We start from the raw sequence: 27128 nt of genomic DNA on the forward strand, positions 1-27128 counted from the left end.
AAGCCCGCACAGCAATGGAGACCCAGCACAGCCACAACACACACACAGACCCCAGAAATAACGCAGACCCTCACGCTGCCAGTGAAGTTAAATGGAACATATCAGGCTACAGAAGAAAGCTATTAAAATAGTACCGTAAAGTCATTCAGCTTTTCCTTATCAACTTCATGCATTGTTTGAATATTTTACAAGAAATGTCTACTATTTTTATAACAAACAAGAAAAAAAATCCCACTTTGGGAGGAAAATCAGAAGAATCAGTAGAAAACAATGAACAATTAAATATTAAAAAAAAACTGTAACAGTCCTACAAAGTGGTACAGGCCTCCATAAAAATATATAAAGCAGTGGTTCCGAACTAGTCCCCAGTATAACCTCTTCAAGTACAGATTCCCCACTCATGCCTCCCAGAGACTACGGTTCACAAGATGGGGGTTGGAGGGGCGGTGGGGGCAGAGGCGTTTGTATTCAAGTTCCACAGAGGAGGCTTCCTTACAACAGCTTTATACTTCTTAAAGGTTTTCCAAAATGAACACGGATGCACTTTACAGTCACAATAAAAAGAAACATTTAGGAGAGACACTCACAGGTGATTCTCATGCTGCGGCAGTCATGAGCACCGTGAGTGTGCCTGGGCCAGGCCGCTGTAACAGCGACCAACAAGCTAGGCGAACCACGTGACACACACGAGCCAAAGCAGACAGTGGCGGCGTCAGTCCTCCAGTCTCCACTTCTCAAGGACTCGGTGCTGGGTGCCCAACAAGCAGCAGCTCACTTAATGCCCACCCCCGGCCCAGGGAGGCCTAACGCAGGCCTGTGCAGCCGCATGGGCGCTGGTGGGCCGGGGGGAGTTCCCACCTCCTTACTCTTCTGCGCTCGCCTTGTCAGACGGCTGCCCACCTTGCCTCATAAAGCATTTGAAGAGAATGTAGCAGAAAAACTGAGGGAGGTGGGAGGGGGCTTTGGGTGGGGGACACACACACCTGCTGCTGATTCATGTCGGTGTATGGCAAAAACCACCACAATCCTGTGAAGTAATTAGGCCCCAACTAAAATAAATAAATTAAGTTTTTTAAAAAAGAAAAACTGGCCAAGGACAGGAACTAAACAACTTGAGAAACAAAAACATACTAAACACACGTACTTTCCTTCTTACCAGTGATCAAGAAATGCAGACCACAATAACTGGGCACTATCGCCTCCTGTCAAAGGACCGAATGATAACCCCCAGCCTTGGGAGCATCACGGGGTACTAGTGACCTGCTTCCTGGCTTTTGTTGGAAGGCAATACAACAGTATCCATCACAAGCTTTACAATTCATGCAAGACATTTTGGTAACTCCCATCAGCTCACATGCAACTCCTAACGGTGGAAGGGGAAGGTTACTGGGGAACAGGAGTCACAGTGCTGCCATCACGACCCCCTGCCTGTCAACATTCTGAACCATGAGTAACAGCAGGTGAACATAAAGTGTACAACCCAAGGGCTGTGGAGAGCACAGCCCACTCACCCCATCTCATTGCTAGATCTTTTGTTCTTTGCATATATCTTGCTGGCATCATAACTCAACCGTTATTTAAACCCCTGTCCATTAAACGGCCGTGAAAGGCAAACATTTTACGTTTATTCTGGTGTATTTCTTAATTGTAAAGGAGCTTGCTGTATTTTACTAGATCTGTCATTGCTACATGGGTCTGAGTAATCAGCACCAACCTCATTTTTTTAAAATGCCCTTTATCCTAAGAACAGAATCACAGATGTGCACAAGGAGTATGTATAAAGTTTATCCTGGATTCTTTCTAGAAAAAGAAGTTATTTTCCATGACGTATCCAAAAATAGATTACAATGTCTGCAAAGGACTCTGCAAACAGTAAGAAGCAGAAAGTGACAAGTCAGAACAGTGAACGAAAGTGCTTCCTTTGACCACATGACCACCGCCCCCCATCTGCAAGGCTGGGTTCCCACAGACAACCGTTCAGATCAGCCTGGCCCAGACCTTCCACATAACGAATGCAGTCCAGACCCCTACTTCTCTGACATCCTCCCCTGACCCACCTGGAAACTTTACTTCTCCCCAGTCTCCTCTTAAAAGTCAGGAAATGACACCGAAGCGAACCCCAGGTGGGACAAAGGGTTGTTCTGCAATGTCTGCTTGTTCTGATTCCCCCAGAAGGACCCTAGAACAGCTGGTTACACAAAGCTCTGCAGTCATAAAATAGAGAAAATGCTCATTAAATGTACTCTGCTATCAAACCAGGAAGAAGCGATAATCACCTGAGATGATAAAGATCAACTGGTAAGAAACAGAACAGTTATTTAGATAGAATAATGTTTCTGTGTCTTCTTTTTGTTTGGTGTCTGCTGATTTTTTAAAAATAAGATTACCTAACAATTTAAGATTTAAATTCAATAAAGAAACAACTAAAAATGATCAAGGTGGACCAGAATGACTTCTAAGCAATCTTCCAAATCAGAAACACTGATTTCACAGTGGAAAAAACGGCTAATTCAAGAAAGAAAACTCATGGGCGAGAGAGCACAGGACAGGCAACTGGACAGACCCACTCTCTGCCCTGCCCCAGCGTCACTCCTGTCCACCTGGAGAGTCGATCTGTCTCGGGGGCTGCATGGTCAAGTACACCTGTGCAAAGAAACCTCGAGGGTAAAAGCTGCTGGATCTACTCCAACAGCCAAGGGGACAGGCCAACCAGATCCACACGTCTCAACTGACTTACGAGGTCTTACGGGCATCAGGCCCCGTTACTGTACAACCAGTCCACGAGAATTACCCATCTACTAACAACTGGCTTCCCAGGTGGCTCAAGGGGTAAAGAATCTGCCTGCCAGTGCAGGTAGACACAAGGGATGGGGGTTCGATCCCTGGGCTGGGAAGAGCCCCTGGAGGAGGGCACAGAAGCCCAATCCAGTTCTTGCCTGGAGAACCCCGTGGACAGAGGAGCCTGGGGGGCTACGGCCCATAAGGCTGCAAAGAAGCAGACATGGCTGAATCGACTCAGCACGCACAACTTTCAAGGAATCATCTTCTTGACCACCCATCTATATGAACATATTCTTCAAGAATTTATTACAGTAAGTTTTTGATAACTTGGCAAATTAATCATTTGACAGACAAATTAGCTTTTGGTGGCTTAAGCCTAAGCACCATTTCAGATAATTGTGGAAAAGGTAAGAAGTTTGGGAAGTTGGGGCCACACCAAGACAGCTGTGACTCTTCAGACACTGCGCTCACATCTTTGGTAGCTGCGACTGTCTCCTTCCAGACCCATTAAATGTGCTGCCTACTGAGTTCTACCTCTTCAAAAAATATTAAATTAAAAAAAATTTTATATATAGGTATAATCATTTAAGGTATCTACTGAGTTCTTCCTAAAACAGTCACTTCATTTTCCAAAACGCCTGGTACAGTCCCTGTATTTGCTGCTACCGGGCAGGCAGAAATTCTGACACTAGTGTGTGTACTGGGCACAACTTGTTTAGACACGAAGAACCTGCCTACTAAGTCTCTACATGAAGTCAAAGACCTGAATGTCTCTGGAGATAATTTATGCTGTTTTACCTAGAAAGCTTCACTGAAGAAAAGGCTATGCTAATTAGGCTCTAGAAAAGACATGGTTAATGGAAACTAGTCTTGGGAAGAAGTTAAGTGATTTTTTTTTTAGCTCCACCGGGTCTTTGTGGCTGCATGCAGGCTTCCTCTGGTGTGGAGAGCTGGGGCTACTCTCTAGCTGCAGTGTGGGAGCTTCTCACTGCAGCGGCTTCTCCTATTGCGGCTCTAAGCGCACAGGCTCGGCAGCTGTGGCACAGGGGCGTAGGGGCTCCACAGCATGTGGTCTCTTCCCAAACCAGGGATCAAACCTGTGTCCCCTGCAGTGGCAGGCAGGTTCCGACCACTGGACCACCAGGGAAACCCAGTTAAATGATCCTGATTGAGTACTTCCAATACCAGTACAACCAATACAGCTGGTCTCTACTATCAAAGAATACCATAAATTACTTCTCAATTTACAGCTTTTTTTATATTTGCAACATATCATATTTTGGACTTGGACTATGTTTCCCAGGCTAATATTTATTGCCAAAACAAAAGAGGATGAGTTTAAATAGTAGAAAGGATTTATATAGGTGCTGGTAAGAATTTTAGATGAAAAATTATTCTCCAAAGGCCCATAAACTCATCTTCTCATCTTCAAGTTACAGGTGGAGGCGATGAGAATAAGAAAGGTAAATGCCTAAAATTACAAGAACACTTGGAGGACTAATAGTGAGAGGCAAGCACTTACTTCCCAACACTGCCCCTTGTATTCCAGTTCAATTACTGAGGCATAATTCACGGCCACAGAGTGATTCTCAACAGAAACTGCTCTCACAGTGAAGAGCTGATGAGACTACTCACTTGTCATTCCAGTGAAGGATGAGAGTGCTGGAAGCTCTCTCCCTAGGCCTAGGGTGGAGGGAAACACCAGAGTGCCAGTGATTTTAGACCCTTGCGTGTGAAGGACAAGGAACTACGGACAATGCTTTACACACGCGTGCATTTAAAGGGCAGCGAAAACTAGGATGAGCCAAAGACGACAACAGGGAGAGACACTTGGGTTCATGAAGCTCAATCAGTTCAAGTCTCGATTCCTCAGTGATTGGAAACTGGATATGGAAGATGGAAAATGATGAGAAAATAAGATAAAAAGAGGGAGGGGGAGAGTGAAGGTTTCCGAAGTGCTGAAGTGGACACAAAGACTAACAAAGCAGGCCACTCCCCAGTGGGCATCTGGGCAGTAGGTCCCTGACGCTGCAGGGGACAGAGTCTCTGGAAGCCTAATCTACACCAGAGTCACCGGAGGAGCGCAGTCCCACCACAAGAGGAAGACCAGGTCCATCTACTCGGCAATTATCCTGAACCGTCTTAGAGGGAAGTAGGCAGCACACACTGGAACACTGAGAAAGGCAAAAGTGAAAAGTCTCACCAATAACAGTGAGAGACAAAAAGATTCCTCCCCCGTCCTCTAAGAGATTCCGAACTAGGAGGACATAGGGCAGCCCAGTGGCCAGTCACTCTGATGCAGTGGGTCCGCTGACTCACTGTGAGGCAGACAGAACCAACTCCAAGACACACAGCTTGTCCGGAAGGGCCAGAGCTGATGGCGCGTCACCACGAGCTGCCAGCGGCGCTGCCCCCAGCTCACTCCAGCCGGACCCTCCTCCGCACAGAGCGGCCTGCTCAGTCACCCTCCCCCACTTCAGAGACCTGAACCAGCAGCTGCCTGGGGGGCCTGTCCAGAGCCTTCAGGTTCCAATTCTCTGACACAAGAGCTACCACCACTCCCATGAGCTACTTTATTTTTCCTTTTGTGAGCAATTTTAACAACTTACCTGACCAGAGATGTATTAATTCGTTTTTTGTTATCTGAACTTTATTGACCAGAGACATTTCAACATTCACTTACGTAACAAATTGCTGACCACAGGTGTGAGTTTCTGTAAAAATCCCCCAAGCAATAATGTGTTAAATGAGCAGCACTCCTGATTATTTTCCTTCACTACAACTCTGTCTTTAAAATCAATTAATTTATTTGGTTGTGCCAGGTCTTAGTTGTGTGACACGAAGTCTTCAGTCTTTGTTGCCACATGTGGGATCTAGTTCCCTGATGGGGACTGAACCCGGGGCCCCTGCAGCAGGAACAGAGTCAGCCATTGGGCGACCAGGGAAGTCCCTCCTCCACCACAAGTTCGGAATGGCAAATCCTCCATAATATAGTTCTTAGTTTTTCTCAAAACAACAACAAAAAACCCCAACACACATGAACTTCCTGTTAGAAATAACCCTGTGGGAGACCACAGTGGGGCGCCCACAGCAGACTCCAGAGAGAAACTGACGGTGGGGGCCCTCTGGTCACCAAACCTTCTCAGGTGAGATACACCCAGGGGTGCCCCACCTGAAACGGGGCCCCTTCAAAACAACCCCACACCCCACAGGTCAGCAAACAGCAGAATGGACAATCCGGTTCCAGCTGATACCCGAATTCCGCCCCCTTCCTGCTAACGCTCCCATGCTCTGTTATGACCGTTTCAGGTGAAAATGGCAAGAAGGGCAATGTCACTGAGGGGTCAGGTGGCCCCCGCTTCCAGAGGACTGCCCTGGGACAACTCCGCTCGGCCCGGACAAACCTCTCCTTTGAGACGGCCCATGTGGACCTTCAAGCCAGGCTACAGAAAGACAATCCAACCCATGCCCTCACCAAAATCACTCTTCTTCATCAGTAAAATTTATATTATTTTGAAATTCTTACATCCATGTGAACAATCCTAGAAAACTGGATAGTGAACACATATATTTTATAGTTGTAACTCTTATTAATTCACATTATAAATAATAGCATACATACTGAGTCTTATTAGACCTAAAACTTGACTATTTTTAAAAAACATCCTGATTTCAAAGATGCTACAATGTGGCGGGGTTGGGGGGGTGGAGGAGTGGATCTTAAAATCATGAAATACAGTGTAATAATATGGTAAAAATTCTAACAACTTCAAAAATCTGTAGAAAGTTAAGAAATTACAAATAAAATGGCCGAAAGACAGAGCTGCAATGAAATCCATGTGAAAATTTAGGGAGATGTGGCATTTGCTCTTGAATGCTGTCCTGGGGATTATGGATGCCCTCAACAAGGACCCCATCTGCAATGGGAGCTCTGCGCCCTTTGGAGTTCCAGGCAGCACATCCCAGAGGGAGACCTCAGAGCGTGGCGAGCCACAGGTTTCCATGACTACGGGCCGCACAGCCCACACGCTCCGTGACCACCCACACATCTACCTGCACACTCCCCTGGCGATCTTCGGCCCTCACCTCACTCACCACCCCAACAGTCACCATCCCCTCTCAGTCTCCTCTCCCACCCTCAGGGACATCACCAGCCCCCCTGGACAGTGGCCACCCTACTTGGATGTCCGTCCACCTGCCTGGCCTCTTCACCTGGACATCTCACAAGCATCTCAAGAGGAGCAGGTTTACAGCGGAACTGTGAGTGCCCTCTCCGTTGTCACCCTCTCCCCAGCCTGCTCCTCTGCTAGCTCTGTAGATGGCCCTACCACCCACCAAGTCATCTCTCCTGGTGACCCCACTCTAGTGGAGACTCTTGTCTGCTCCCCTGTCCCTACTGTGACCTGTCTCTTCTAGCCTGGACCACTGCAGCGGCCATTGCCACCCACAGCCTCCCTGAGATGGCTCCGGCTGAGCCCCCAGTACTCACCTCACACCACTTCCCCCTCATCCTTCCCTGGACTTCCGCTGGCTCCCATACAAGCCATGCTCTTCCAGAGCCCTGGGGTCTCCATGGCTTCTGCTCACCCTCCCGAACTTGCCCTTAAACCCAATTCTTGGTGCAGCTCTCTCTCTGATGGTTCCACCTAAGGAGGTCCCCGTGTCAACCTCAACCTCTGTGTGCTACTCAGACCTGCTTGGGCAGTCTGTCTTTGATTATTTGTTTTCCATCACCACCGCTGCCCCCCACCCCTGCAATTCCATGGGGGTGAGCTCTACATCACTCACAGCCACATTCCAGATACACCTGGGCTCAGAAAAGGTGCTCAACAAAAGCAGCAAATTGAAAGACTGTCCGCACCCCTGGCTTCCTCTGCACCCCCAGTGATGGAGAGAAGACAGGCACGAGCCCCTTGGCCAAAGACCAAGTGCCTCAATGGCTCCACAGAGAGCTCAGCCAAGGCACCGGGTGAGCTGGAGTCACAGGCCCGAACTCACCCAGGCGGCACACAGAGCCTCGCTGGGTTTTACAAGGTCACTCCAAAGCATGACAAAAACCACAAGTACATTCAAGGTGCAAATTTTTCTATTTTTTTTTTTAAACTAAAGAGACCTAAGTCTTTGGTAACTGCTTCCTTCCTGCAGACAACAATCTCTGAGCTCCAACAGGCCGGATACAATTTAGAAAGTTCAAGGAAGACCACCAAATATGTTTTGAGGAACAGATGTAAGTGATATAAACACCCCCAAAGAGCTCAGAGCCCCTAAAACATGAGGGCTAGGACCACTGAAAGAGTTCTGGGCCTTGCAGACAACAGGCTACAAGCCCTGAATAAACTCAGTCAAACCCTCAGCCTCCTCATCTGAACAATGGGAGGTGAATGATGTCTTTCAAGAGGCTGTGAAAGAGTAACGTAGAACACACGATGAGAAAGCACTTGGATATCAGGCAAGTGACACGCCCTCGCGCCCTGCTCCTCTGACGGTCCCTGCCAGCACCTGTGCGCACCCAACAACGCGAAGGCCGAGGCTTCAGACATACATGCTGGCAAAGCTCTGGTGCCTCATGGATGAACGTCTGAGGACCTTACTCCGAAGACAACAGCTGTGCATCACTTCCCGGGTCCACCCAGGTCCCCATGGGAAAGCAGTGGCTAGGCTGGCACAGACCAAGGCGCTGCCCCAGTTCACCATGCTGTCCAGAGGGGCCCAAGGAGGGGGGTGGGGTCGGGGGAAGAGCTGGTCTCATTTGTTCGCTTCACAGCCAGAAGGATGAGATTTTATCACTACTGCCTCCCCTAACTGTTCTCCAGGGCAGGGGCTTTCAACTGGGGCTGGCTGGGGGTGGTGGGGGTTAGGCAGGGAAAGGAAGGGAACGGGGGAGGGCTGGGAGCACTGAGTGGTGAAGGCCAGGGATCCTGCTAAGTATCCCACAACATACAGCACGGCCCGCGCAACTGAGAAACCTCTGAAGTGCCAGCAGACAGAAGCCCTTCCACAGCCCAGAGCTCCAGGCCATGCTCAGGTGGAGAGAGAAGCTTCTTTCCTGTCTGGTCTGACCCTGCCCTTGATCAGCGCACCAGTCCCGGGAATTCAGTCCCTGGAGCAGCAGAGCTGGGCAGAGGACCACAGGGAAGGGTTTCTGCCACGAGACTGTGCGTGAAGGACAGAGGGTGAAAAAGTGGGGCTGGAGAAAATTTTAAAGAAGAAAGGGAGGAAAAAGTTGGGTCACAGTTTCCCAGACAAAAAACACAGGATGTCTGTGAAAAGCTAACGCTTTTACTCCCGAAGCCAAAATGTGCTCCAGGTTCCTGAGCAAACCCAGGGGACAATCAGCAGCACTGAAGTCCACACGACTGTCCCCCAGTGAGGACTGCGGGAGGCAAGGCCAGGGAGAGCGGGGCTGGGGGGTGGGGGTGGGGGCGTGGAAGAAGCAGTGGGCTTTGCCTTAAGTTCTGGATCTGCCTGGCTGCGAACAGAGCGATCCTGGCCACACACAGTTACTGGAGGGAGAGAAGCAGACCCAGGAGAGTCACACAGATGCCGACAAGAAGAAGCGGTCAGAACTCGGAGCAGCTTGAGGACAAGCCTCATCACTCTTCCTCTCTCTTGTTTTAAGATATGAGAATGTGGCAAACAGAGCAAACCTGATCAGGACACCTCAGTATCACTCCACTTCCTGACTTTTATCAAAAAGAGAAAGAGACCTAGCTCTTTCTGCTTCCAACAACCTCCAGACTCCTAAGTACTGTAAGGACTTAGTTCTGGCAAATTGTCCCAAGTTACAGAAGATGCTAACATCCAGGGAAGCAGGTGATAGTGATAGAGGAATTCTCTGGGGTATCTTCACGACAAATACTTCAAATTACAGGTTTTAAAAAATCAGAAGACAAAGAACCACCTTTTCTGAATATAACCGCCAGCTTTCTTCTGAGTCAGCCCAGATGGCTCCGCACAGCTGCGTGGCTGGCAGCCCCGGGGCTGGCCCAGGAAAGGGAGAGTGGCTGCTGCAGGCCCTGACCCCGCAGCAAAGGCACATCAGAGGCGCAGCGGCCACGTATGCACAGTAAGGTCTGACAGAAGAACACACTTCCCCTGAGTGGCTGGACCTCAAGCGATTCCATCTTGCAGCACAAAGGAGCTGTTTCCCACTGATCCCTGGGTTAGTGAGATCGAGAGTTACAAGGACAGTTTCTATTTTATACGAAGGAAATCTCAGGGAGAATGAAGACACGTGAAGCCATCTGTCAAGTCAGACAGCACACACACGTCTCAAGACAAGGCACAGTTCTCTGAGATAAATGTCCTTCATTTGACTGTGACACAAATTGATGGGCTTCTACTGACAGCCTCAACCTCTGACAGACAGGAAGAGTAAAAAAGCCAAAAAAGCCCATGTCCCCCATTCTCTCAGCTCTCCTATTGAATCAGAGGGTGACTCTGGAGGAAAGTCGAAGTGACTCATGAACCCCTCCCTCCTGGTAGGGAGCATGGGGGACTAGCTGAATCATCTTTACTAGCCCCTTACGGGCAGCTCATCATAGAAACTTAAACTCACGGAGACAGCACACACACAGGAAATACGTGCTACTCTCCTATCACCCACAACACACTTCTAGCTTCAGATCTTCACTGTCGCACGATAAGAATCCACACACCGAGCGCCCACTGGAGATCCACAGTCTGAGACCAAGGGCGACTCACCATGTTTGGCACGTTGGTGACTGAAGCGTTCTTGATGTCTGCGGCAAAGGGAGGCAAGCTGTTGACCATGCTCTGCTTGCTCGGCAGCTGGGGGTTCACTCCAGGGGCTCCCATCTGCTGCCCTCCAGTTTGACTAAAGGCTTGTCCAAATGGACTTGTGTTACCAGTCATTCCCATCTGAAACAGAAAGAGCAACATCAGCCGTCCTGACACGACCACTTATGAAAGGAAGGGTCTCAGAAACGTTCACTGTGACCCACTGAAGCAAAAATCATTACTTCCCTTTTGAACCTTCATTTCAATTATAAATTAAAGGTGCATTCTCAAGGTTCACAGTTAGCATTATGAACAGAGCAACTTGCTCAAAAGGCTACAGACTAAAGACAGAAGACAAGCAAAGCCGCTCCCAGCATCCCGTCTGCCCCCTCCTCCTAAGCACCCCCCCGAGCCCGTGCTCCTCCACCCTCACCCTAAGCCTGACCCCCCTCCGTGCCCCCAGCTGACTGAGGCACCGACAGTCAGAAGATCATGCGGAAACAAAACCTTTTCGAGTCACTGACAGAGGGGAGCTCCTTCAGCTTAATCCTTAACCACTCTGTAGGTAGCTTCTTTCAGCTACCACCTCCCTCAATCAGATTTAAGTTTCCATCAGTTCAAAATGCACAGTGGAAATACTGACAAAGAAACGATATAATGTCTGGGGTTTGCTTTAAAATAACCTTGTGAAGCAAGAGGCAGTGGTCCTAGAGAGTGACTGGACAAATGCTGGTGACTCCTCACCCAGGGACAGGTGCGGGGGGTTGTTATACTAGCCCTTCTAATATTGTACCTATTTGGAGTTTTCCATTATAAAGTCTTATTAGCCGGTAAGCCATGTCCAATTCTTTGCAATCCCAAGGACTGTAGCGCGCCAGCCTCCTCTGTCCATGGGGCTTCCCAGGTAAGAATAGTGGAGTGGGTAGCCATTCCCTTCTCCAGGGGATCTTCCCGATCCAGGGATCAAACCTGTGTCTCCTGCACTGGCAGTGAAATAAAATAATCTAAATAGTAGACAAAGCCAAGAGTGGGGAGGATAGATTCCACCTATGCCTCAGGGAGGGGGTCAGCAACCCCCTCGGGGGGTCCCCTGCAGTCAAGAGGCCACAACCAGGACCCCTCAGCTCCAACCTCCACATGCGTGAGTGGCCACGGGGAGGCCCTGCTGCTCAGCTGCCCCCCCTGGAGAAGCAGCAGCAGAGACGCGTTACTGAGAGACGGGCTTTTCTAGCCTGCCCGTCTTCGCTCTCTCACGAAGCTGCAACAGCCCATCTGCTCCCTACTGCCTGTTCTACTTTTCTGGGGTCCTGGTGCATCTGAGGTTTAGCAACGGGGAGGCAGGAGTCCCCCGAAGAGAAGACCACACCCCCTTCCCTAGGGGAAAGTTTCCATCCAAGAAATCACAGCTCAGTTCTCTCCACCAACCTCACGTGGTGACTGCAGCACCAGCCCGTTCACACAGGCTAACTTAGGTTCCTTCCCTTCCCTCATCTCAGAGATGAGCGTCTCGCAAAAGGCAACTGCATTATTTCTTTCGGCTCTAAAATTCTAGGTTGCAAACAAATAGATGCTCAACACAGTTGAGGCTTTTCTGCTGAAATATCCACATAAAAACACAAAACCAAATGACTGTAACCAAAAAGATCTTGTCTGGCATTTTCATAGGTACTGGTGGTTTCCACACGTACCCTCACAGCTGATACTCTCATTTTTTGAACATAAACACATCCTAGCTACCATTTTTGCCCTATTTGCTTTGAGTAAACTGAAATGAATTTGAACAACTAAAACTCGAAGTCAACTTGAGTAAACTGAAGTAAAAACAAATGCTCCACAAAGCCCACAAGGAGATTCCACTTTAAATTCACATGACTTAATCAAGGAGAGATTTAACAAACTTTTTTTTTTAACATAAAGGACATTTCTGATTTTCAGCTAGGTTCCTTCAGTTGTTATCTAAAACGAAGAAGAACCGAACCAAAATCCTGTATTTTCAGGAAGTGTTACACTAAACTAAGGCTACATAATGATCATTTCTTGTAGACTTTCTGCTTTAAAAACACATTTATTTATTTTGGGTGCACTTAGTCTCTGCTGCTGCTCACGGGTTTTCTCCCGCTGCGGTGCGTGGGGGCTGCCCTCCAGCTGCAGAGAGGGACTTCTCATTGCAGTGGCTTCTCTTGCTGCGGAGCACAGGCTCAGTAGCTGGGGCCCACAGGCTTAGTCGCCCCGAGGCATGGGGGACCTTCCTGGACCAGGGATCGAATCCACGTCCCCTGCACTGGCAGGTGGATTCTTAACCACTAGACTGCCAAAAGGTCTGAATTGCTGTTTTACTGCACTGTTCTCAGAGCCCCAAGAATTTGTGGAAAAAGAAGCTGTAATTTCCATTTCCTGAATTTCATCTGAAATTTCTCTATTTAGGACCAAGTATGTCGGGAGACGTGTATCTATCCGCCCTCCATGAACCTCTGCCCACAGCCAGCCAGCGTTTACTGGGTGCTGCTGTGAGCCAAGCCTGGTTCAGAGTGCAATGCGTGCAATTTCCCTGCATGCATGGAGCTCGCTTCTCGTAACCACCAATCTGATAAACAAGAAAAATCAATGTTCTTTTGAAGTTTCCGGTACTGATGAGCCAGAATGAGCAGAGCTGGGCGGGGAGGGGAGGGGCGAAGTAAAGGCATCTGTCCCTGCACAGATCCAACTGTCCCAGACAGGTCCTTCAGCGCAGAGTGAAAAGTGAATGCCAGGAGGCCCACGAGCTGCCAGAGGGGGCCCATGTGGTTCAAAGGTCATCAGGCTTGTAAAAAACATCTAAGGTGCTGCAAACATCTGCACGGTGTTCACACGCGCACCTTGCCAGGGTGAACACCTGGTAGGTATGTGGTCTGCTTGGTTGGCTACTACTTGCCTGCTGAGTTGCTGGGGCAAAGCACCAGTGCTGTGAACTCTGACAGGCTTCATCAGGAAATCTGTTCTCACTTTTTCTTCTTGGCCATCCCATAGCGAAGGAAACCTCTCAACATGGGTTCTACCCTCATGGGGCAAGAACCAAGGTGAAGTCAAGGATCAGAGATTTCAGGTAAGGAATGGCCAGCTCACAGAGAAGATGTGTTTTAAAAACAGGGGAAAATCCCACCCTCATGACACCACACTCCAAAGATGAACCAAAGTGAGTCCTGGCTACCCACGGGATCAGGCTCCAAGGTCAACCTCAGCTCCCTGGTCCAGGCCAGACCCTCTTCAACATCAGAGCTAACAGAGGCCAGGCAAGGACAGTCCTTTAACAGTCCCCCAGCCTTTGGCCAAGCAGGCCTCCTGGTCCCAGCTATCTCCTGGCAGAGCCTGGGAGAACTGGAACGCTGCTCTCCAGTCCTAGCCTGTAGTTCTGAGTAACCCCTTTCATGTCCAGAGATTTCTAGATTTTTGATTTCCTGTCTGTATCTACTCTCCTTTGATCAGATTGAACATTCCCAAATCTAGTCACCACAGGTTTTTTTAGCATCCACACTCACGATGAAACTGTATAAATCAAGATGTTTGTCTAACTCCAATCAATAAAACCTACATATTTCTTCTAATTTCCCAACAGTTACTTGATAGCAACTTAGTAAACTTTATTTTATTTTCAACTGAAGTTTATCAGATTTTGGGTTAAGGCTGCTCCAAAACCGGCATATAGTCTTCTCAATAAAATTCAAAAAGTAGAACGGCAGAAAGAGGCAACCGTTCAGTTAATGGTGCAATTTATATATGAACAAATTAAAGCCTATACAATAAGTATTTATATTCTGCCTCATTCAGCAACAGCCCATACATGTTAAAATATCCTTTCACTCTATTCTTCCAGAGCCCTTTTAAACGTTTAATTCAAGTTGAATCTTAGAAAATAGGAAAGGTTAACTACAGTAAGTATTGGAAAAAGACAATTTCTCCCAGAATGAAATCTAAATTAAATACTGCTTTATAAGTCTACCAAGTTTTCCCATGAAAAAGCATTCCTATGATCAAGTTTATCTATCAATCATTTGAGAACCTACTTCCTAGCTGTTTATCACTTCACCAAGAGAATAAAGACACATAAACTACAGCCATGTGTACCAGGAAGACAACCCCCAAACCTGCCCCCCAAAAGTAGTGTCAGCACTGGCGCCTGTGCCGGCCCTAGATGGCAGGGCTCTGAAGCATGAGACCAGATGAGGAAGCCGGTCTTCAGGGCTCAGTTCAGCAAACCTGAACACCGCCTGCACACACAGCATGCAAAACACAGACAGTGTCGGCAGCCAATTCTGGTGACGGCGCCTGGTCCATCAATCAAAAACAGCTCAAGTTCTGAATTGCTGGCCCAACAGGTGAGTGACCGCTACCCCAGAAGCAGGACAGAGCAGACGTGCTCTCTCCATTCTGCTAGACGCAGAGTGCAGACAGACTGGGAAGATTTATAATAGGACACAGCTCCGTGCAATTACTTGTCATGATAATATTTATGACAATCTAGACTAAATCTGTCTTTGGCACAAAACCAGGATGAAATGTCTTGCCTTCCTGGAATCTATGTCTGCTCTGTGTCCATGGACCCCAGTACATAGTGGGTACTTGATTAGTATTTGGGGAGAGAACCCAAATAAACGAACATCCAAGAGACCACGACATCCTGCAGCCCGGCACGGAATAAGAGAACCCCCAACATCAACACTGAGGGCGGGGGCGACGGCGGGGAGGTGTGGTCAAAGCACTGTGACCCAGTCACCGCAGCCAGGCACAGATGAGGGTCACCCCTGGGTTCAGGGGGCACTCGAGGAGGCAGAACAGGCTCCTTTCTGTCTTTCAAACAGTCAACATGAGGATCTCAGCTACTGACTGCAACAGACAGGCTACCAGTCCACTGGCCTGTGCCGAAAGGTTGAGCACAGAGAGAGCACACACTCGAAGCTGGTCTTACAGCATGAACACACTTTTGTGCCCCGCGACAGCACCCCAGCCTGGCTGTGCAACAGCACTCTGCGCTTACACGCCCTAGGCCAGCAAACCCCTTGCTTTGGTGTAAGGCCTCAGCCAGGCTCCAGCCCAGAGCCTCCCACCAGCGCTCTGCAACCCTGGTCCATCAGCGCCCACAGTCCCCTCTGGCTGCCAACGGCCTCCTCTGCTGACCTCAGTGTGGGAACAAATATTTTCATCCTCTATTTGTGTCAGACTATGACAACTACCAACATTATTGATAAGAACACAAGCTGTGAGCTCCCAGAGAGCACGGAGATGCTCTCCACACACTACACTAACCCGGAGACGATCTCTGCTGCTGCCCTCACTCCGGGAATCAAGTAAGGTAGTAATTGAACACCAGAGAACTCACTCAGGCGTGAGGGGGGAGGAACCGTGGTCACGCAGGCTCCTCCCCAGCAGAGTCTCCACCACAGCAGCAAGCCAGTGTTCCCACCCGTTTGGAGGGAATGGAAACGGAGAAACTCTTTCCCTGCAGGCAGAGCCACCTCATGGTGCAGCCCCTCCTCCCTGCAACTGGCCACCCGAACTCCCTGGGGACGAGAGGGCAGGCCGGGGCCCGCCGGGCAGTCGATGCGGGGAGGGGTGCTAGGGCGACCGCACTTGTACACATTTTGTGTGATATAAGTTTCTGAAAGAAAAGATCCACCATTAGGTTCTCAAAAGGGGTCCTAAGATCCCCTAAAGTAAAAAGACACCTGCCCTGGGGAAGGCAGCTCCTGGAGTCTCACGGAAGGACAAGCTCCCCCCAGACTTCACACACCCCCAGCTGTACACAGCCTTTCCCAGGAACAGACTCCTGTCCAGAGACATCAACCGCCCACAGAACCACCACCCTCACAAATGAACTCTCCCCAGTCTCCGTCTCCAAACGGCCTCCTGCAACACACACGCACAGGAAGGATCAGATCACAACCATTTAGGAGCTAACAGCTTGATGGGGACACACTGGGTGACCAGCTGAGCGCGTCAGGAATGATGGTAACAGGGAGGATGTCCAGGAGAGGGGCAGGACAGCCAGAAGCAGGCTTCTCTTCATGGCCCCACCAGCACGTCAGCCGGCAGCCGATACTGAGTCTGATGTGGTTTTGATGAGCCCATTAAACACGTTTTTTCAAAAGCTGAATTCTTCCTCACACCTTGATACACACTGAAAACCACACTACATAGCAGAAAGATCAGAGGAAGTACTGCACGCGCACGTGTGTGTGTGTGTGTGTGCGTGTGTGTGTGTGTGTGTGTGTAACTGATGCTGATCAGGAAAAAGAAAACAAAATACAGCCTTCAGTGATAACTTTAGGAAGGACAAAAGGACAGGTTACAACTGTCAGCTGGAAGGCCTCAGAGAGAATCTAGTTAAAACTTACACTTCGTGGATGAGGAAAGGGTGGCCCAGAGAGCTCAGGAACACAGCAAGCCACTGGAGAGCCTGCCAGAGGCTCGTCCACCCCGCCCCGAGGCCCCGCCCCTGGCAGAGACGGGTCGCCCCCTGCTGCCACAGAGCCACCCGGACTCACACTGCCAGCCTCGCGCTCTGGGCACTGCTGGACAGGGACTGGCTCAGTCCACGAAGACCAGGCGTCAGCAACCATGGCCCCAGGGCCAGAGTAGCTCAAAGCCTATTTTTGAAAAAGCAAACAAACGTTCTACTGGAACACAGCCACAAACAAGACTTCACTCTGAGAGGCGGTAAGACACTGTGGTTAAGTCTGTGGACGCTGGGGATATTTACCTGGTCTGAGGGTGGCCCTGCCACTTGCTGGCGTGTGACCTTGGATAATTTACTTAAGCATCTCTGTGCCCGAGTTTTATCGTCTGTAAAATGGAGATAAGAGGAGGTGCTGCCTCCACTTAGAGTCGTGTTAGAATTAAGTGGGCTCACACACACGAAGCACAAGAAGAATGACTGACATGCACAGCAGGTGCTGTAGGTGTTGGCTGGTGTGTTACAACTTGGCTCCGGGGGGAACTGCTTTACACCAGATGCATAATACTAATAAAAGCAATGAACATTTTTCAGAGAATGCATGATAGTGAAGAGTGGTTCAAACACGCAGGATCAGAGGGAGAAGCCAGCTGGGACTATTGGCATTTGACGATGAGACATTTTCAGAGAAACATGAAATGAACTTGTGACAAAAACAATCTTGTGCAGTTACTAGTTGTAGATACGCTTTTAACAGACAACTGTGTTCTAACTGTCCTAGCAAATCACAAAATTTTCAGTTTTCATTCTAGATTGTTTGCCAGCAAAAAATAAGTTAGAATGTTCACTTTGAACTTAAAATAGATTTTAAGCAGAAACAATATACAGTCAAAATACCCTAGACTAATGTTCCTGGGTTGAAGTTTAAATCAAAACATAGAAGAACTGAGTAAGAAAGAACATTCCCACAAAAAAGAGACTGAAGTGGCGCCTGCTCACAAGCTGGCCACGACAAAGCGAGGAACGCTCCCTTTGATGTGGCTCCGACCTAACCTGACAGGTTTATTAACCTGAAGTTTTTCGCATCTTTCTTCACACATTGCTCTACACATAAAACCACAAATTCATATAAAGTGTGTAAAAACACAATTTGGTGTGCCATGAGCAAAAATATGCCAAATAATTTAAGAGCCAGAAGTATTCATTCTTTTCCATGACCAAAGAAACAAAACAACAAAAAACAAACCAAACAACCCAGGACTAACCCAGAGTTTGGCCATATCGTTTGTAAAGCCAAATGCATTTTCTCTTGGCAACCTGACAGTGTTGGGAGAGAGCCAAGAAAAACAGTTTCCATGGAAGACACGGCTGTATTCAGTTGTCTGCTATCACCCGCTCGCTCTTGGAATCCCTCCAGTACCTCGACCTGGCAAATAAAGAGTAAGAGAATACGCAACGGGTCGCAACACCAAAATCACCTGGCAGTGCAGAGTCACCTGGAGTGAGAGAACTGGGCGGAAGACCCCGAGCATGGGAGAAATCACCTTGCTGAACTCAACTCTCATGATGCCTCCAGCTTTGAAAGTATTCAGGGAAACACACACAGCCCCCCAGGTCTGAAGACTCCCCTTAGACTAATAAACTGCAACTGGAAAACGGGTGGAAAGAAGTACGTACTGACACTCATGATACTGCCCTTGGATGGTGTGCAAGCAGAGTGTGACTTAGAAAGAACATGGAAGCTCCTAAAGGGAAGATGACAGGACAGCAGATCACAGCCAAGGCCTCAGGTGGCCTCACTTGTGTTTGCCCAATTGTTCCAGAAACTTCTAGCAATAAAAATGCCCTAATAGTGTTGGTATCCCTCAGAGGTCACTACGGGTAGACACCAGCTCTCTAGGGTGCAGTCTGCACTAACTCACAAGCAGAGCACCAGGCCAAGGTCAGGGGAGCTAATCCTGAATCTGTCTCTCATCAGCTGTGTGACTGAGACTCTTGTTCCCTCCAAGTTTCAGTTCTCCTCAGCCACAAGACACGAAGCATTTAGATGGCCACTTGGTGATCTTTAGAGTTCCCTGGGATCCTAAAACCAGTGACCCTTCTGGTTTTAAAAAACCAGTATGGAACTTCCCTGGTGGTCCAGTGGTTAAGAATTCGCCTGCCAATGGAGGGGACACAGGTTTGATCTCTGACCCAGAAAGATTCCACATGTCACAGAGCGACTAAGCCCGTGAGCCCCAACGACTGAAGCCACCCCAGTGCTCTGCAACAAGCCCTGGAGAAGCAGTGAGAAGCCCATGACTGCGACTGGAGAGGGCCCGCAGGCAGCCAGAGACCCGGTGCACCAGGACAGACAGACAAAAGCAACGCTGAATCATCTGATATCCACATCCTGGAAGGCCCAGCTATCGACGGGGACAGGAAGCTGGAGATTCTGAGTCTGCGTGGCCAAGTGCGGCCCCTGGCCTGGGAGGATCTCACTGAGGCCGTGGTCCCTGTGGGGTGGCCAGTGGCCTGTCCAGGAGACTGGATTCTGCAGGGCACTCCTGCCACAGACGCCAGGCTTTCCACAGCTTCGCATCCTCCACACCATCTCCCAGACTGTGTTACAGGAAGTACCACCAAAACAAGATGAGGGCGATGAAACTCAAAATTGGTCACTTCTCCTAATTCTTCAAGTCCTAATATTTTCTTAAGGTGGGAAAGCAGCCTCTTTGTGAATCAAAACCAAGCCCAGCCCACAGTGGTTATGGAGAAAGAGGAGGAAAGAGGAAAAGATGATAAAAGAGTAGGAGAGAAAAGGGAAAAACATGAGAACAAAGCACCATATTTTATAAAGAATGAAGGTGTATAAAGATGAATTTTAATTTACACTGCAGCTAAGCTACAGCACAACAGAAGAGAATGCCAAGCTTTCAGTAAACCTTGCCCCAACCCTCTATGGGGAGAACTCTTCTATTAGGCCAAGAAGAACCCTCCTCCGTGGATTTACAAACTACCCGAAGAATGAAGAAACACAGCAGACAGGGGAGACAACAGAGGAACCAGGAGAAAGCTCACACAGGTAACAAGGGAATTCAGGGGAAGGAGAGGTAACTTAGATGGGACCGAATATGCAAAGAAAACTGCGGGGGACCAGACCCCATGATTACTTCCAGTAGAATGTGAAAGAGACAGAAAGCTGACATTTCACAGAATTCTGCTCTTCCTCTCCACCAAGGCAGGAAAACTGAACCAGCTCTGGAAACAGGCAGGCTCTGAGCTTCCCGGCGGGGCAGGGGGAGAATCCCAGGAGGCAGGGGAGGACACGAGCCCAGTGTTCTCTGGGGCCTCCTCGGCTGCAAGAGGAGGAACGAAGGGGATGAAGTCAAGTCCTGCCCAGCTTATTAAACACCATAAATCTCAAGCCATAAAACACACTCAAAGACATGTCATCATTTCAAACACATGTGGCTCTACTTCTAACCGAAGTCCGAGCTGTGTCAATTCCTGATGAAAGCACACTGGGTACAACGGTGTGCTCTTGGTCACGCACTGGCACACACAGCTCCGAGGACACACAGAGGCGCCGCAACGCTCCACATTCTGCACCTCACTCCTAGAGAAACTCGTGTGAGAGCTCTCGCAAAGGCAAAGTGCAAAATCCGTGTGAAGCAGTGGCGGTGGCATTTAAGGTAAAAAAGTTCTTTTACTATAAAACTCACCCTTTACTGACAAGGGGAAAATGGCCCTTGTACATTAGGTTCAAAAAAAAAAAAAGGATAAAAACATATAATCCCCATAACACATGCACACAGATACATGCAGAGCATGAAAGAGAACACCAAAATATTTAATAAAGAGTTTAGAGGTGGTTTTTATTTTTTAAACATTTTCTCTATTATTGAAATTCTCTCCACAAAGCATTATTTTATCTAAGGAGGAAAAGTTGTGTTTAAGTCATTCTCTATGCAAACATTCTGGCTGCTCACAATAATATGACCCACTGATGGGCTGCACAGCTGTATTTAAAATATTAATTTTAACCTGTCACCAGACACTGAATAAAACTAGGCAGATCAAACTGATTATGACTGACAGAGATTACTCCTGGGTAGGAATTTAAATTAAATCCACCACAGTTGTAACATGGCTGTAGGTTGTCACACTTTGCTCTAATGTATTATACATGTGACCATAAAAAAGCCTGAATGAGGCTCAGCCACTCAGACATCTACACTCCCATTGGCAAGAAAGGCTGGGAGGAGGGAAAAGAGAAGCAAATGCAGCTGACAGCCAACCAGGATGCAACACACTGTGCGCTGCTCCAGTTGCTAATGTTTATCAACTTGGAAACTGCGTGAGTGACTCTTGATTCAACAAAGGCACAAAGAACTCCTGTTCTCTGCACTCTGGTCCAGGCAGCAAGGAACACCATTTCCTCTGACTCCACCTGGCACCTGAGCTCTGGAGAGCAGCAGGCAAGAGAATGGATCACGAGGGACTCAGCAGAACGTGTCTGGCTCCCAGATTTCGACAGTGAGATGCACTGACAGTGGAGAGTACCGGTTTAGGGAGCAGACCTTCCGAGCAAGGAGCTGGTCCAGCATCTATCACACCTGCCCACTCTCACTGATGCCCATCTGCCTCTGAGCTCAAAGCTCCTGGAATGATGCTCTGACCTTCGGCACAGCGGAAGTGAAAGGTGGTGGTGATACACATGCTAATCACTTATGAGAATGACATCTATCAGCACCTTCTACAAGGAGACAGTGCAGGCTGGTGGCGGTGCAGAGCATGTGGGGCCACGTCCTCTCGAGCCCAAGACAAGAGACACAAGCTACAAGGAAACACGTGTGCGTGCCAGCAGGTGGCATCCACTCCAACTGCTAAATGGAGTCTGGGGAGGGAGGGGGCGGGCAGACAAACAGCTCAGGTGGGCCAACTTAGATGGGCCCCGAGAAGCGGGCTGAACAGTAACCACTAATGTTCATCAGTGGTGGCTGCAGTTCAGGATCAGCACCACGAACGAGAACACGGTAAGACATCCCCCGGTATCCACCACAGAGGAGTTACTCTCGCAGTTTCAAAGTCTCTCCACTCAAACACCCACAACGATCGGACTAGATGATCAGCCATCTGGCTGGGAGCTGACTGACAAATCTAGGTATTAATTAAAAGGAACATCAAGACTGGGAAGAACAGAAGTAAGCTGGTTATTAATGCTGATAATTACTTATAAGAGGTAAGCTCTGTCTCTCAAGAGCAGATAGACTGGAACGGAAACTGCTGTGACGTCTCCAGTCAGATCCAGACAGACTGACCTGAGAGTCACGGCCACGCAGCTTCCAGCCACTCCCACCCCAAACCTTTCCTTCAATGAACCCACGTGCAGCAGTAGCTTGCCGAGGTGCAGCCACACCCTGACAACTGCCAAGCTGGCCAGCACCTCCCATTCTATAGTCAATCTTCAAGCAAAATGTGCCAAGTTCTCTGGGGAGAAAACAAGACTCCAAACCTCCCCCGGTCTGGCCCTTATCACCACACCCAGCGCTTCCCCGTGGCCCTATCGGCATGGCCGCCCACCACTGAGACCATGGTCCCTGTACACCGGGCACACAGGGCTGCCCAGACTTCCTGTTTCCGACTCAAATGGAATAGTGCAGAGGAAAATGCGCTGAAAACCACAAAGCACTGTGCAATTTTGAGGTGGCTTTAATATCTCTTTCCAAAAACAGAGCACAGAAAATCTCTAACCTCAGACAGGATTCTCTAAAGTGAATAGATTTTCTACAATACTGAAAACAGGCGGGCTTGCACCATGACTGTTAACGGTTTAAAGTCAGTGATTCCAATGTCATGTCTGACGTTGGCATTTCTCAGTGTCATCTATCTCTTACTCTAGGACTTTAGATGGCTTGTCTCCCAGTTCATTCTTCAAAAACTTGGCAGAAAAACATGAATGAAATGGCTTGTTACTGAGGGTATGAAGTTTCCACCAAGTAAATAACAAAACAACCACTGCAATACGCCATTCACCAAAAGCTACAAACCCAAGCGCCACATTCCTCCACTAAAATGTATAATACTGGGCACAGGTGTACTAACTCAGAACTATGACTTTGGAGTTATAATCCACTGATAACTACCCACACCTCCTGAACAGAAAATGTCATCAACAATCAACCGATAGCTCTGACCTGGTGTGTTCGGAGCACTCTGGACACTCGTTCTTTAAAACAGTCAAGAAGGGTGCTCATTCATCAGCACAAAACCAAAGGGAGGAAAAGGAATGTTTGCACGCACAGAGTTCATTTTACCAAGTGTTATAAACATGAGCAAAGAAAAATAAAAAATGCTTGGGGGAAAACTCCATTTGTGAGTAATCTTCATTTTAAAAATTACTAAAACAAATATTTCTTGTATCTCAGATTCAACTCTACCCACTGCTTCAAGTTCCTGTAAAAGGCAAAGTTTTCAAAGTGTTACACCTGCACAAAGTTCAAAAACCTGCACAAACAATACAGAAAAACTATAACACAAAAAATTTAAGGAAGAATTGTAAAAGTCGCATGGACAGATGTTTAAAATAAATGAATGAAATCTATATTATCAATTTTAATAATATCAGGTTTTTTAAAAACGAGATGAATATGTATACTATGCCATGTATAACATATATAAGACATGTAGATTTTTAATGTTAGATTTTATTTTATTTATTAAAAAAAAAAACCTATGAGGAAGAGACAAACCTCCCATGCAGGAGCATTCCAAATAAGTTACACAGACAGATGCGCCCCACCCCCCATAAAAGAGGTAGAGGCCAACCCCACTCCGTAAGTGTGGGCTGGGCACGGTGATTTCTTTCCAAGAGGACTGGCTACACGCGAGGGGGGATGGCCCAGCACAACGGAGCCACGACCCAGCCCAGGCGAGCCACACAGCCCTGTGGTCAGCCATGGCGACAGTATGCACCTTTGCCATGAAGCGATGAGAATGGCACTTTATGATCTTCCTTCCCCAACACCGTGAGTCTAAAACCCCAACTATATCACAACGGGAAATTCTAAACACACCGGACCAGTCCTCCTCAAAACTGTCAAAATCATCAAAAACAAGGAAGGACGGAGAAAATGTCCTAGCCAAGAGGAGCCTAAGGAGACGTAACTAATGTGGTGTCAGATCCTTAAGAAAGAAGGACATTGGGGAAAATTAAGGAAATCTGTATGGATTTTGTTATCAATATTGGCTCGTTAGTTGTAACAAATACACAAATGTTATAACAGGAGAAAATGAAATGAGGGGAGGAAGAGGTATATGAATCCGTAAAACCATCTTCCAGTTCTTCTACAAGTCTAAAACTGTTTTTAAAAAATGTCTACTTTAAAAATGAAAAGGGAAAAAAAAAAAAAAAAGAAAAGGGAATTGTCCGGTGGTTCACTGCCATGGGCGCAGGTCTGGTCCCTGGTTGGGGAGCTAAGATCCTGCAAGCCTCGTGGTATAGCCAACATAAAAATAAATTTTTTAGAAAGTGAAATTAAAAAAAAGACTGTGAAGAAAAAATCTGATAAATATAAACATGCTAATTCTAACAGAAACATATTGATTCTATCATTCTTTGGCGTGTTCTGAAAATTTAAAAACCCAGAAAATAAAAAAAAATAAACCTTTCTTTGCCATAGTAGCAGTATTATTTAAAACATTTTTTTTAAAGGCAAGATGACTTCAAAATATCACATTAAAAGTGATTATAACCATGCTGGCCTCCCACATGGGAGGTAAAAAATTTTCACTAGCAAGAAAAATCAACTTTGTTATGGGTCTTGCCAATCTTGCTTGGCTGAATTACTATTTCAGATTAAGAGCTACAGCCCAATCAGACCACAGGGAAGGCTCACAGTACAGTATACATGGGTGTGTTTCTCAAAGGATGTAAATAGCAAATCCTTTTGTACAACAAAAAGTACTCCTGGGAAATCAGACTCACTCTCCAAGTTATCTATTCTATAAATCTGATAGATGGGGGTCAAAGCTGATTCATATACAGAAAATTGGGTATTATGCACTTTCTCACCTTATTTTGAATCCTAGTATATCACAGAAAAAATGGTGAAGAAAAAACGCAGACTTTGGAGTCAGACATGGATGGGCTGGAAGTCAAAGTCTGCCACTTTCTAACGTGTGTCGTCTTGAATAATTTCCTGGGAGACAGAAAAGTGGCTCAGAATATTTTATTCCATGTGCAAAACGGATATGGCATGAACCTCACAGGATTATTAAACATGAGAAGAATCAAGATTATGCTGCAAAGACACCTAGAACAGAGTCCAGTATAACCGGTGCCCCAGAAATGTCATTCCTTGCCTGCTCTTCTCTGACTATAGTTCAAAAAAGAGTAAACACAGTAACTGTTATCCTTGTTCATAAAAGGATCATACTGTAATTTTATGTTATAGTCATTATATACTTCTGAAAATGCCAGAATTATTACACAGTAATCAACATAAAAACCCTAAATGTTTTAACTTGGTGACAGATGGACAGCAAATTACTGTCTACAGTAAATGCAACTCTTTCCAAAATATTGCAGAAACATTTTGGAGAAGTCGATCCTTGAAGTCATGCTTTGGACCCATTTACACAAAGAATGTTAAGTTTAGTACTTCCTAACTTTATGCACTAAACAAGGAAAGAAATGAAAGATACCTTCTGAAATGTGCTGTATTTGGTCACCAATGGGCACCCATTACACACCCTATTTGTGCTTATACCATCAAGACGGAGAGATCTCCCAGTGCCTAGATGGCACAGCCACACCACCCGACCCTCCCAAAGCTGGTAAGACAAGCAGACTCACAGTACCCCACTCCCAAGACCTCCCAAAGCAGAATGTGCACCTTAATAAGATCCCCAGGTGATCTGCAAATCCTTATAAAGTTTAAGAAGCCCTGCCCAAAGATACGTAAGTCTGAGATATGTTAACGGCTGGGCTTTAGAATCAAATCATTCCTAAATTATTTGCACTGAAGGAAAAGCACCCAAGAGGAATACGAAGGGCAGAGTCAAATGTCTCCCAGAACAAACCCAACACTCTCTAAAGAAAGACAACAAAACTCTTACTCAACAACAGATCCACCATGTCTGCTACATAACCAAAAATAACTAAACATGCAAAGAGGCAGGAAAATATGACCCATCACCGGGAATTATATATTTTTAAAAAACGAACAAAAAGACTGCAAACACAGAGATAACAAAGATGTTGGAATTAGCCTTCAAAAGGAGAGCAGGAAAGGAACAAAGAGAGAGGGAAAAAGAACTAAATGCAGAAGGGACAAGGAGAAAACTAACGGCAAGATGCCAACCTAAGCCTAACTACATCAACATCCCATGTCAATAAACCAAGCCTCCCACTTAAAGACAAAGACTGTCAGAATAAATCAAAAACAAGTTCTGACTACATGTTCTTTACACAAGACACACTTCAAAGACATGGACAAAAGGGTAAAGAAGACATCCTTTGCAGATGTTAGTAAGAACGAGAGTAGCTGTGTTAATGAGACAAAACAGAAATAAAGAGAAACACTGAGAATGATACAAAACTCAAATCAGGAAGACATAATGATCCAAAATGTATATTAACTTAAATCAGTAAAGATGTAGCTGATTTGAACACAATCAACTTACTCTAACTGGCATTTACAAATGCTACACCCTACAACCGCATATTCTTTTCAAGCATATGCAGAACATTCATCAAGACAGCCCATATGCTGGGCCACAGAACAAGCCTCAGGAGATTTCAAAGGACAAAAATTATATACAGCACCTTCTCTGACCATAATGGAATAAGAAATCAGTAACAAAATAGTATCTGCAAAAATCTCAAATATTTGAAAATTAAGCAACACACTTCTACGTAAAAAATATGAGTTGAAGAAATCACAAGTAAAATATTAACATAAAGTAAATGATAAAACTCTATCAAAATTGATCACATGCAGTGTAAAGCAAATTTAGAATGAAATTTATCGCTCAAATGTTAATATTGAAAGGTCTAAAATCAAGGATCTAAGCACCTACCCCAAGAAGTTATAAAGAGCACAAAAAGTCCAAAGCAGAAGAAAGAAAATAAAGAGAATCAATGACATAGAAAAGAATATTGACAAGTCAAAAGTTGGGTGTCTGAGAATATCAA

The 27128-nt window shown here is 47.0% G+C and overlaps 1 protein-coding gene across 1 annotated transcript in view; it reads right to left on the reverse strand.

Annotated features, from left to right (window-relative positions):
• CREBBP (CREB binding protein) overlaps positions 1–27128 on the reverse strand; it is a 121987-nt gene that overhangs the window by 56385 nt on the left and 38474 nt on the right. The window contains exon 3 of the mRNA XM_069570662.1: positions 10486–10662. Coding sequence (XP_069426763.1) covers positions 10486–10662 — 177 coding nt within the window. The remainder of the gene's footprint in view (positions 1–10485; positions 10663–27128) is intronic.

This window comes from Ovis canadensis, chromosome 24 (assembly GCF_042477335.2).
Source record: "Ovis canadensis isolate MfBH-ARS-UI-01 breed Bighorn chromosome 24, ARS-UI_OviCan_v2, whole genome shotgun sequence".
In the NCBI taxonomy this organism is placed as follows: Eukaryota; Metazoa; Chordata; class Mammalia; order Artiodactyla; family Bovidae; genus Ovis; species Ovis canadensis.